Source organism: Grus americana, chromosome 2 (genome assembly GCF_028858705.1).
Source record: "Grus americana isolate bGruAme1 chromosome 2, bGruAme1.mat, whole genome shotgun sequence".
NCBI classification, from domain to species: Eukaryota; Metazoa; Chordata; class Aves; order Gruiformes; family Gruidae; genus Grus; species Grus americana.
The window spans coordinates 498,730-511,624 of NC_072853.1; the positions used below are offsets into that span (position 1 = coordinate 498,730).

The 12,895-nt window shown below is 75.0% G+C and overlaps 1 protein-coding gene across 1 annotated transcript in view; it reads right to left on the bottom strand.

Moving 5' to 3' along the window:
- Positions 1–12,586, bottom strand: part of PLEC (plectin) — a 78,708-nt gene extending 66,122 nt beyond the window's left edge. Inside the window, exon 1 of the mRNA XM_054818517.1 lies at positions 11,876–12,586. Coding sequence (XP_054674492.1) covers positions 11,876–12,395 — 520 coding nt within the window. The 5' untranslated portion in view covers positions 12,396–12,586. The remainder of the gene's footprint in view (positions 1–11,875) is intronic.
- Between the last annotated feature and the right edge of the window lie 309 nt (positions 12,587–12,895).

Consider the following 12,895-nt stretch of genomic DNA (forward strand, 5'->3'; position numbering starts at 1 on the left):
CCACAGGAAACCTCCCCAGCTGTGGCTCTGTTTAACCCCTTCCTCCCCACGCCCCGGAGCCGCCCAGGCGCCGCGGGATTGGGGCAGGGACCCCACGCACCCGCCCGGGGGGACCCCGCAGCGTGCCCCAGGGAGCCGGCACCCCCCGGCCCCACATCCCGGGGCCTCGGGACCCCCAGCTCGACAAGCTCAGGACGTCCCCTCCCACCGCTCAGGGTCCTCAGGACACCCCTGTCCCCACCTCGAGGGGCCACAGTCCCCCGGCCCCCAGCTGGGACCTCCAGGAGCCCCCAGGCCCTACCCCACTCGGTTCCCAAGCCCAGGGTCCTCAGGACCCCCAGCCCCACGCCCCGGAGCTGTAGGACCCACGGGCCCCACAACTGGGGGCTCGGGACCCCCAGGTTTACAAGCCCCGGTCCCGATTCCTGCGCTCGGGGGGCTCGGCGCCCCACTGCCTCTCCCAGGGGGTTCGGGTCCCTGGTCCCTGGGGCTGCAGGACCCCCAGGCCGAGGGGCTGAGACCTCCAGACCCCCCCCCGGGCGAGGAGGTGCCGTCCCCACGCCCACACGGTCTCGGGGCGCCAGGCCAGGCTCCTCCACCCCAGCCGGCGCTGCCGGCGATGCATTCCAGGCGCTCCTGTGCCGCCGCCGGCACAGCCAGGCCCACGCCTCCCGACAGCGGCTCTGCTCCCGGCCAAGCACCCCACGGCCTGGGCGCGGCCAAGCCCCCCGGCGCCGAGCCCCCCGCCCCTGCACCCCACGGACACCCATGGGGTGCTCGCGTGGGATGGGGGCACAGGCAACGCCGGCACGGGATGCCAGGAGGAATCCCCCTCTCCGGGGACACGCCACGGAGCATTTGCTGCCGCGGCCATCAGGCACGCGCCATGCTGACCGGTGACACCGCCAGCCTCGGGGACCGCGGGAAGGATTCACCGGGGGCCACGTCCCACCCGGGACCGTGCAGGACCCAGCCTGTCCCTCCTTGGGGAGCCGGGGTCTGGGGACCCCTGGGGGGGGGGGCAAGAGGGTGGGAGCCTGCAGCCGCTCTGCTCCCTGCCCTCTGCACCCCGCTGCCTGGGGACCCCGGGGTGGCACGGAGCTGGCAGCCCTGCCTGTGGCACCCACGGCACCCACGGCACCCATCGCTGGGGTGCAGGCAGCAGGGAAAGAGCAGCCGCAGGCGCCTCGAGCGCTGCCAGCCCAGCGCAGCGACCAGCGCCCACATCCTGCACACGCAGCACCGGTGCCAGCACCGATTCCGGCGACAGCGGGCACAGCCCGACCCTTGCATGGAGTCCAAGGAACACGGGCTCCGGCACATCATCCCGCCATGACTCACGGCCCAACCGGCGCACCCTGCCCGAGGCTCCGGCGTGGCGAGCGGCACCATGGGAAGCGCCCGCCGGCACCCACATCCGCAGGCAGCGGGGGCTGCCGGGGTCTCAGCCCTGCTCAGCCTCGGCTGTGCCGGCAGCGAGCGGCCGGGCTGTGAGAGCCGTGGCATGGGGCCGGAGAGCTGGGGGGGCACAGGGGTCTGGCAGGGTTTGGGGGGGCGGCGCCAGGGCAGAGGGGGTCCAGCTCCCCAAAGAGGGGCTGCAGATGCTGCAGCCCCTCCCGGGTTTGCTGGGTGGCAGGAGACCCCCCCCCTTGCTCCTGCGCCCCTTTGCCGGGACGGTGCCGGCAGAGGCCATGGCGCAGCCCTGGGGCCCAGGATCCCAGCACGGGGGCAGCGGGGTGCGGGCAGGCAGGCAGGGGCTGGGCTGTGGGCAGGGGCTGCCCGCTGCCGGGGAGGAGGCAGCCCGGGGCAGGCAGCGCCACGCTGCCCGCCGGGGTAGGGCCAGGACGGCCGCCGAGGAATGCGGGCGGCACCGGGCTCCGCACGCACATTTTCCGCCAAGAGCACATCTGGTGCAGAGCACATCTGGCGCGCGGCGCTGCGGCCACGGCGGGAGCCCAGCTGACGCCAACGCACGTCAGAGGGCAGGGACATACCGGAGCTATAGCTCACCGTGCCGCCGCGGCACGTGGGTACCGGCAGCGGGACAAGGGGCGACGGCACTCCCGGGGCGGCGATGCAGGGCGGCAGCATGCCAAGCACGGCAGGGCCGGGGCTGGCACCACGCTCGCTCGCTGCCGGCTGAGCCGCTCCACGTCGGCCCAGGCAGACGGACGTGTCGAACCGGTACCGGGTCCAGAGGGATCCGGGTGCCACGGCTGAGAGCTCTCCCTGCTGCTGGCAAACCCCGGGGGCCGTGACAGTCGCCAGCACCGTTCCCACCGTGGGCCCTTCCAGTGTGACGCCGGCAGCCCGGGCACCGCAGGGCGGCAGAGCAGCGAGAACCGAGCGGCGCGGGCTGCCGGCGGGGGCTGGACAGGATGCAGGAGGCACCGCCAACGCCGGCATGTCCCGGCACAGCCAGCACTTCCCAGGGTGAGGCAGCATCCCCCCAGCACCGCCGCACGCCTCGGCCCAGGGCCCCGGCACCGCGTCCCCGAGCCGGTGACAGCCCCGCGGCCCTGCCCGTGTCCCTGGGGCTGCCGCAGCTCCTGCCAGAGCCGAGCCGAGCCGCCCTGGTTACCAGACCCCAGCCGGCATCCCCAGGGACGGCCATCGCGCTCGGCACGGGAACACGGGCTCCTCCGCACGCCGCCGCGGGCAGGAGGCACCTGGGGCCCACGGGCAGGCTGGCGGGCAGCGTGGGGGTGGACGCGGCAGGCGTCGGCGCAGCGCGGGCGCTTTGAAGATCTGAGGAGGCAGAAGGCCCGGCGCAGCCCCTGGGACAGGCAGGGCTCCCATCGCAGGCAGCTGCCAGCCCGGCCGGGCCGGATGGGCCGGAGCTGCCTCAGCCTTCGGCTCCGAGGCCCCGCGGGTGCCGGCACCCAGACAGGCCAGCCCGGCTGCCTCCCACGGCATCTCCCCGCCGGCCGGGCCAGGAGCGGGCAGGGGCTGCGGTGCTCACCGGGGCCGGCTGCCACAGCGCCTGTCCCAGCAGCAGGACTGCAGCCTGCCCCCCCAAACCTCTGGCCCCCGGGGCACGCCGGCACCACAGGGTCCGTACCACCCTCCGTGGGCGGCGGGACAGCGAGGGGCTCCACGGGAGCACCCGGGGACCCCGCCAAGCACCGGCACCCACGGTCTGGCGGAGCCGACCCCTCCCCTCTGCACCAGAGCAAGGCTCCCTGGTGCACCGCGATGGGCACCTCGCCTGCCTGCACCAGCTGCCTACGGGCAGGAAATGGGTGCTGCCTCCAGACGGCTGCCAGCACCCAACGCCGCAGAGGATTGCCAGCGCGGCCTGGGGCGGGAGGGCCCTGCCAGCCCGGGGGCCCTGCGCCCACTGCTGCCTGCACATTCGGCACAGGCAGCTGGTGGGAAGGAGCTCCGCACCCCGCCGAGCCGACGCGCCCCGACCGGGACGATGAGGCAGCGCCAGCGCCAGGAGGAACCCGGCTGCACCCAGGGGTGGTGGGACCCCGAACCGGTCCCGTCAGGAGCCTCCCTCCTGCTGGGGAAGCCACGGCTGCACGCGGGGATGCCGGCAGGGCGCGAGCGCTGCCCAGCACCGGGGTGTCAGTGCCGGCTCCGGGTCACCCTGCCATGACACGTGTGGGCGGCCTCACATTGACACGGGGCGGGCAGGACCCGCCGGCCACCGGCACGCGGCGGGGCACCGATGGGGGCCGGGGTGTGCGCAGCAGCACCGGGGATCGGGGCCTGCCCGTGTGCCAGGGTCACCGCAGCCCAGCGAGGCGCGGCACGGGACCCCCCCGTCGGTGTGAGGAGGGGACACGGGGAGCCACGCGTGCCCGCACACCGACACACGCACAGGCGTGCCGGCACACCCCCCCCCGCACACACGTGCACATACCAACAGGCTGGCACACCCCTGCGCATGGGTGTGCACACACGGACACCCGGACACCGGCACGTGGGCAGGCACACACGCGGGGTGTGCACAGACACAGGCAGGGACATACACAGGTGTGCACAGACACAGGGCACACACCTGGGGTGCACGCACACACGTGCGTTTGTGCCCTGGCACACGCACATGTGCACACGCATGTGCACACACACATCCCCCCGCAGTGCGTGGGCACACCCGGCCCCTTCCTCAGCCCATCCCCCAGCTCCAGCTCAGCCCAGCTCAGCTCAGACAAGTCCAGCCTGGCCCATCTCAGCTCAGACCCGCTCAGCTCAGCCCAGCTCAGACAAGCCCTGCTCAGCTCAGCTCAGCCCGGCCCAACTCAGCTCAGCCTGGCTCAGACAAGCTCAGCTCAGCTCAGCCTGGCCCAATTCAGCTCAGCCTGGCTCAGCTCAGCTCAGCTCAGCCCGGCCCAACTCAGCTCAGCCCGGCTCAGACAAGCTCAGCTCAGCTCAGCCTGGCCCAATTCAGCTCAGCCCGGCCCAACTCAGCTCAGCTCAGCCCGGCCCAACTCAGCTCAGCTCAGCCCGGCCCAACTCAGCTCAGCTCAGCCTGGCCCAGCTCAGCTCAGCTCAGCCTGGCCCAACTCAGCTCAGCTCAGCCTGGCCCAACTCAGCTCAGCTCAGCCTGGCCCAACTCAGCTCAGCTCAGCCTGGCCCAACTCAGCTCAGTCCGGCTCAGACAAGCTCAGCTCAGCTCAGCCTGGCCCAATTCAGCTCAGCCTGGCTCGGCTCAGCTCAGCTCAGCTCAGCCTGGCCCAATTCAGCTCAGCCCGGCTCAGCTTGGCTCGGCTCGGCTCAGCCTGGCCCAATTCAGCTCAGCTCAGCCCGGCTCAGCTCCAGGGGCGGGGCCTGCACAGGGAGCCCCGCCCCTCCCGCCCCCCCCGTTCCTGCCCCCCCGCCCCGCCCCGTCCCGCAGCAGCCCCGGACCCCCCGAGCGAGTCCCGGCCCGGCCCCGCGGGGCGCACCCCGGTCCCCCCGGCCCCCCCGGTCCCTCCGTTCCCCCCGGCCCCCCCGGTCCCGCCCCCCGCTCCCCCCCGCACCGGCGCAGCAGAGCCGGGCGCTCAGGTACCGCCGCCTCTCGGGCTCGGAGCCGCCGCTCAGCCAGAGCCCGCCGGGGCAGGGGCCGGCCGCGCTGCCCGCCATGCTCGCTGCGCTCCCCGCGGGACGGGACGGGACGGGACGGGACGGATGGGGCCCGAGTGGGAACCGCCCCCCCCGCCCCGCCCCGTCCCGCCCCCGGGCGGCCCCAGCTCCGCCGGAACCGTCTGCCCGCAGCCCCGGCCCTTGGCCCTCCCCGGGGTGGGACACCCCCCCCCCCCCCCCGTGCTGGGCACCCAGCACCCCCAATCCGTGCACCCCTTGCCCCGCACCCAGCACCCCCTCCCCTCTGCACCCAGAGCCCCTGCACCCATGCCCCCCAGCACCCAGCGCCTTTCTCCCCGCTGCACCCCGGTACCCCACGCACCGCTGCCCCCCACGCACCCCTCTGCCCGGGCGAGGCAGGGGCAGCAGCCCTCTCCGTCCGGCCACTGCAGGCAGGGCTGAGCCCCCCAGCCCCCCGTTCCTGTGAGCCGAGGGCAGCTGCCCACGCCGTGCCCAGCCTCGCGCAAGCCCCCCGAAGCCCCCCCGTTACTGCAGGCACGGGGCCCCCCAAATCCAACCCACACACACACAGAGCTCCCGGGGTGGGTGGGGGGCAGCTCTTGCCCCCCAGCGCTGCCACTGCCGGCAGGCGCTGCCCGGCTGCCTGCCCCAGCACCCGTCCCTCCCCGGCATCGCCCCCGGTGCCGCTCGCGGGGCCCGGCCGCAGCCCCCCGGCACGCGCAGGGCGATCACCACGGATGGCGAAGCCGCACTGGGAAGAAGCCTCCCGGGGGGACGGCGGTCCCGGGGATGCCGCCACAGGGTACCCCACGCACGCCGGCACCTGCGGGACACCTGCCTCCTCGCCCGCAGCAGCAGCAGCAGCAGCAGCAGAGCTCGAACAGCATCGTGCCGTCCCGGTAGGGCCCTGGCTCCAGCTCCCACCGCTCTGCTCGGCGTTCGGCCGCAACTGGAGGGGAGCCCTGCCGCGGCCGGTGACTCAGACAGCCCACGGCCTCTGCCAGGCCCAGCTCTTCCTGCTCCCGGCCCCGCTCCCGGCCCCGGACGGAGCCCACCCCCGGGGTGCTCCACTGGGATCCCTCTGTCCCGGAGCAGCCGTGGGCAGAGCGCGGCGCCGGCCAGGCCGTGCAGGAGCAGGGGAGGCTCGGGCATGGGCATGGGCATGGGCACGGGCACGGGCACGGGCACGGCACGGGCACGGGACCCCCAGGCAGGGACAAGCCCGGGTGGTCTGTGGTCTGCCGCGGCCCCTGGCAGCACCGTGGGTGCCGGGGGGTACCGGAGCTCAGCACAGCCCTGTCAGCCCGCGCCCCCCAGGAGCAGGGCAGAGGGGTCTCATGGCACAACCCAGCCATCAGCCGTGGCACAAGCCCGGCTCCGGCGCCAGGCTGGCCGCAAGCGCCCGCGTGTGGGGGCTGGGCACGGCGCTGCACGGCACGGCACGGCACGGTGCCATCCCACGGCTCTGCCCCACGGCGCAGCGCGTCCCAGCTGTGCCGCAGAGATAAGGAGCTGGGGGGAGCGGGGAGGGCTGGGACGGGGCGATTAGCACCCAGTGAGCAGGAAACACCACCTGGAACCGGGACACGTTTCCTTCGGGATGTGCGTGCCACTCCCGCCACGTTTGCCATGGCTGGCCCCTGGCCTGGTCCGAGGGGAGCCCCTCGCCCCATGGGCAGAAACACGAAGGCCATGGGGCAGCGCTGCAAAAAGCTTCCCCATGCCGGCCGGGTGCCGTGCCAGAGGGCTGTGCCGGGGGGCCTGGGCTGTGCCGGAGGGCTGTGCCGGGGAGCCTGGGCTGTGCCGGGGAGCCTGGGCTGTGCCGGAGGGCTGTGCCGGGGGGCCTGGGCTGCTGCCAAGTGCAGGCAGGAGCTGCCAGCCCCAGCCCCGGCCGTTTCCCGCCAGGCCGGTGAGTCACCAGCCCGGCTGCAGCCGGCAGCAGCATCCGACCCCCCCCCGGCCCCCGGCCTGGCACAGCCGGAACCGCCAGCACGGTGGAAAAGCTGAGTGGAGCAGGCGGGGGGGGGCGAGGGGGGTTCCCAAACCTCTGGGGGCCTCCCCCGCCCACCACTGCCGCCACCACGTCTCTGGCCACGAATCTGGCAGCCTTGGAAACCGGAGCAGGGCCCAAACAAACAGCCAGCATCCTGCTGCCGAAGCAGCTCGCGCTGCCGCCGCCAAAACCAGCCGGCTCTGCCGCCACCAACCCACCGCGCTCTGTCACAGCCGCTGTGCCACGACCCCCGGGTCTCCCCTCGCTGCCTGTCCCCAACCCCTCTGCAGCCCCAAACCCGCCGCCGGTCTCAGTCCCTACTCCATCCCGGCCCCACAGCACCCCGGGGGGCAGCCCTGGGGGGGTCTGGCCACCCCCGAGGGCTCCCCCCACGCTGCCCCCCCGGTGTCCCTGCTGGGGCATGGGGAGCGGGGGGCACCGAGCCCACGGCAGCACCCCACGCTCTCCCGGAGCATCCCCCCGGGGACCCTCACTTCTCCCTGGGACGGCAGCAGCTGCAGGACGGGGACGGCCCCCCCAGAGCCCAGCCGGGGATGGGGATGGAGAACCCAGACACCAGTACCAGCTGTGCCGCGGTGCCCGGGGTAAACAGCCACGCTGACACCACGGTGAAACTGCGACCCAGAACGGCCGGTGCGGAGCCGGGCAGCCCCTCGTGGGCACCGAGACAGCCCCCCCCCCGGGTATTCCAGGAACGATGCTCAAAAATAGACCCCTCTCACCGCACCCGTATCCGCCCGCCACACCGCCACGGCACGGCATGGCACGGCACGGGGACCACGGGTGGAAATCCCCCCCCGAGCCCTGGAGGGGCAGAATCGGGCAGGGCCAAGTGCGGTCAGTGCTGCTGGAGCCCCCCAGGATCCCCCAGCTCGGGGGGCTGCGGCACGGCACGGTGCGGCACGGCACGGCGCGGCACGGCGAGGATGATGGGCCCCGGCAGGTGTGACCTTGGGGGTGCCCTTTGGACAGCCCTGGGCAGGCGCCAGGGACAGCGGCCCCCCCAGCGGGGAGCAGCCCGGGCCCCCGTCAAGGTGCCCTGCCCGCCTTATCTGGCAGCCGGGCTGGCTGCAGGCAGCGGTACGGGCAGCGGTACAGGCAGGCCAGGCCCGTGGGGTGGCTGCAGCATCTCCCACCAATGCAGCTCACCACGGCGAGTGGGACCGTGCCTACGCCGTGGTTTCCTAAGCTCGGCTGCCACAGCGGAGGGGGCCAGGGCTGTCCCAGAGCAGGCAGCACGGAGCAGGCAGCACGGAGCAGGCAGCACAGAGCAGGCAGCACGGAGGCAGGCAGCGTGACAGCTCCCAGTGCCGCACACAGATCGACGGAAACCCCAGCCAACGCCCTGGAAAGCGCCGGGGGGGGGGGGGGAACCGAGACCACGGTGGCTCGCCCCACGGCTGCCGACGTCGCGGTGGACGCAGATGTGGCCTGGCAGGAGGGACGCACGTGGCTGCGGCCACACAGGCTCGGGGGGGGGGGGGTGTCTCGTGGGACCCCCAGGACCCAGCTCAGCGCCCGGGGACGGCGGCGAGTGCCAGCGGGGATGTGTGGGGATCCCCGGCGCTCGACCACAGCCGCACTCCGACCGCAATCCTTGACCAGCCCGGCCGCGGCCGGCCCGGCCCTTCTGCGGCACAAGTGTGCCGCACCGCGGGCAGCCCCTGCCCGCACCCCCGCGGCAGGCAACTTTGCGTCGGGCACGGTGCCCCGGCAACTGCTGGCACAGAGGTAAAAACAACGGTGTGGGAAAAAGACGGGGGGGGGGGAGATTTCCACAAAAAAATCTGCCTGCGTCGGCAGCTGCCTGCACACCGGCCAGCGCTGCCCGCCCTTCCCGCAAGGACACGCATCCCTGCCAACACCGGGATCCGCACCGATGCTCCCACCCGTAGCCAACATGCCGCGGTGTCCCTCCCCGGCCCCCCCACCGTCCCTCCTGTCACCAGATCCCTGTCCCCAAAAATATTTGGCGCCTTCACGCCTCGGGAAAACACCTGCTGCTTCCCGACAGGGAGATTTCGGCTGTCGGGCGCCCAAAAATGATGGGGAGGGGGCTGGGGATGCTGCGGGGGATCGGGCAACAGCACCCCGTCGGGGCGGGGGCGTCGAGGGGGGGCTGGACGGGGGGCTGCTGGGACCCCCCCTCCTAATGTTGTCAGGTGTGGGGGGGTCACACTCTGGCGATGCTGAGTCAGCGTGGGTACCAGGATGCGGCCGCATCCCTCCTCCCCCCGGGACTGGGTCCCCCCCTAAAGCCCCCCAGGACTGTCAGGGCAGCAGGTCCCTCCCCGTCCCGCCTCCCCCCCCCCCTCCTGAAAGGGATGGGCGGGGCGAGGGGCCGAGCCGAGCCGAGCCGAGCCGAGCCGAACTCACCTGCATCCCCCGGTTCCGCACGCCGCCGCCAGTACCAGACCAGGGCCAGGGATGCTGCGTGTCCCACGGCCACCAGCGAAGGGAAGAGGGAACCGGTGTCCTCCATGGGGGACACGGCACGGCTCGGCACGGCTCGGCACGGCTCGGAGCGGCGGGGCAGGGACGCACCAGCGCCCGCCCCCCCCGGGGCAGATCCCGCTCCGCCTTAACCCCTCCCGGTCCGCGGCGGGGAGACGCCTTCTCGCCCGCTGTACCGGGGCAGGATCGGGCCCACCCCACCCCCCTCCATGTCCGTCCCCCCCCCCCTCCCCCCGCCCCGGTCCGTTCGCCCCCATCACTCACATCCCGGCTTTTTATATCCCGGGACGCCCCGTCCGGGCGGCGCCAGCCCCCCCCCCTTCGCCCCGTCCCGTCCCGTCCCGGCGGGTCTCACCTACCCGGCACGACCTTCATGGGCAGGCAGGGCGCGGGCAGGGAGCGGGCAGGGAGCGGGCAGGGAGCGGGCAGCGCGGAGCGAGGGCGCAACGCGGCTCCGCCGGTGGCGGGGGCAGGGGGGGGCGGGCAGGGAGCGGGCGCCGATATAAATAACCGGGACCCGTCACCGAGCCCGAGTTAGAACATGACACGGGCGGGGGCGGGACGGGGCGGCCGCGGCACCCCGGGACCCCGGGACCCCCGGCGCCGGGGGGGTTAACCCGGCCGCCACGTCGGGGAGTTAATTACCCCGGCGCTAATGACTGGGAACGGACCCCGCCGCCGGAGGAAACCGTCCTGCCGGCTCGGGGTCGGGCTGGGGGGGGGGACGGGACGACAGCGGGACCCGCTCCGTCCCGCGGGGACCCCCGCAGCCCCCCGCCGCCGGCGCGACCCCGTCCCCGCCGGCCCGCAATCCAGGCCTGGTTTTCCAGGCTCCCCGCAGCGGAGGGAAAACCCGGACCCGGATCCGCCGGAGCGGCGCGACGGCTCGGTCCCGGGAGGGGCTGGGGCTCCGCGGCCGCGCCCCACGGGGACCTCCCCCCCCCACGCGGGGCCGGGCAGGGGCTCGGGCAGCACCCAGCCCCACGGCCGGTCCCCCCGCGCCGCAGCACCCAGCCCCGCGGTCCCGGAGCCCAGCGCAGGGGCCGACCCCCGGGGCAGAGCTCGGGGAACCCCCCCCGGGACATGGGACGTGGGACGTGGGGTGCGGTGTGTGGGGCGCGGTGCGTGGCGTCCCCGGGGCTGCAGGAGGGGGCGAGCGAGGCAGACCCGGGGGCGAGCAGAGGGATGCGCGGTGCAGGGGATGAGCCGAGCGGGACCGGGATGCTGTGGCGGGGCCGGTCCACGCAGGACCACGCAGCCCACGGGTGCAGCAGGGCCCGTGGGCCTGCCCCCCCCCCCTCCCCGCCAGCCCGGTGACTCACGGCGCTGGCAGGGAGCGGGCCCGGCGCCTTCGTGCTGGAAACTTGGAGCGGCGGCTGCCCAGGGGCTGCGGGCTGAGTCACGGACGGTAGCGGGGGGGGGGGCCGGCAGCAGGGAGGCGGCAGCGGGGCCCTCACCGCGGCCTCAGGGCGCCGGCCGCAGCTGCCCAGCCCGGGGGGGGGGGGGGGGGGGGGGCCGGACCCGCAGCCCCCGCCGGATCCAGCTGCCACCGATCGTGTGTCGGATCGCGTGTCGCTGGGGGGACCGGGCGGGGACCCCCCCGCAGCCCCCCGGCCGCAGGCAGCCCCCTCCCCACCAACAGCCCTGCCCGCCCCAGCTGCCCCTGTCCGTCCGTCCGGACCCACCCTGAGCACAGCGGGTACCTCGGGGTGCAGCCCCCCACGGCACAGCCCCCCCCACGGCACGGGCCCCCCACGGCACAGGCTCCCAATGGCACAGCCCCCCCACGACACAGCCCCCCCCATGGCACGGGTCCCCCACAGCACAGCCCCTCCACGGTGCAGCTCCCCCACGGCACAGCCCCCCCCCCAGCACACTCCCCCACGCTGTAGCCCCTTCCCCACCATGGGGAGCCCAGGGGGGGACGGCAGCAGTGAGACCCCAGCAGCCCCGGGGGTCCCCAGCAGCCCACCTGCCCGACCACCACCTGGGCATCTCGGGGAGCCGCCCCGCCGCACCCTGGCACCCCTGGCCCCCAGGACCACCCTGGCCTCCTGGGACCACCGCAGCTCCAGCACGGCGCTCCCCCCGTGCCGGGACACCCAGAGCTCTGCAGGGCCACAGGGTCCCTGCGGATGCAGAGGGGCATGGCGGCCCCCCTGCCCCCCCCCCCTGCTCATCCCCGGGCAGCGGGGGCTGCAGGTGCCCCCTGACCCTGACCTTGGGAGGGCACAGGGGTGGCCTGCCCTCGGGCACGGGGACGTGGCATCAGCTCAGCGCCGGGGGCACCCGGGGTGGGGGCTGACGGACCCTCCTCCCGCCCGGCCTGGGGGTCCTGGCACAGGGCCCCCTCCCGCGGGTGCTGGTCAGTACCTGGGGTTGGGCTGGGCTGGGGGGGCGGCTGGGACACTCCCCCCACAGCGGCGGCGGCAACGACGACGGGCTCCACGTGCCGCTCGGCCTCCTCCTTCCTGCGGTAGAGCCGGTCACCGCCGGCGGGACGCGCCCTGCCAGTGCCGGTGCCAACGCCGGTGCCAACGCCGGTGCCGGAGCGGGTGTCGGCAGGGCGGCGGGCAGGGGCGGCGGGGTGGCGGGTGCGCTGCAGGGAGAGCGGGACGATCTCGGGCGGGAGGCGCAGGTACCGGCGCAGGTAGGCGATGCCCTCGTCCGTCAGGTACCAGTAGAAATGGCGCCAGGCGAAGGTCTCCCGCACCATCCCGCGGGAGCGCAGGGAGGCCATGGCGCGCAGCACCTCCACGTTGGGCACGCCGGGCAGCTGCGGGTGGGAGCGTCGCGGCCGTGGGTCCTTCTCGGCCACCAGCACGCCCTCGCGGAACAGCAGCTCCAGGATGGCACGGAGCCGCTCCAGCGGCATCAGCATCCCGGCCACCATGGCACGGCTCGGCTCGGCTCGGCTCGGCTCGGCTCGGCACGGCACAGCACGCGGCGCGGTATGGTCTGGCACGGCTCACCACGGCCCGGCACGGCTCGGCACGGCCCGGCACGGCGCGGTATGGCCCGGCACGGCGCGGTATGGCCCGGCACGGCTCGGCACGGCTCGGCGCGGCGCTGGCTGCCTGCGGCGGGCAGACTGGCGGCAGCTCCACCCCCGGGTCGGGGGGGGGGGGCCGTAGGGCCGGGGGGGGGGGCCGGGGCACCCGCCGCTCGGCCCAGCCCTGACTCAGCGGCCCCTCCCCGGCCCCGCCATCCGCCCGGGGGGGGGCACGGCCGGCCCCGCTGCCCCCACCCCCCCACCCCCACCCCCCCCCGCCACCGCCGCTCCGGGGCGGGGACGCGCCGCCCGCCCCGACCCACCCGGCCGGTTCCCGCGTGGGAACCCCCGCGGGCCCCGCCCCGGACCCCGGGACCGCCCTCCCGAACCGCCCCGGCGCC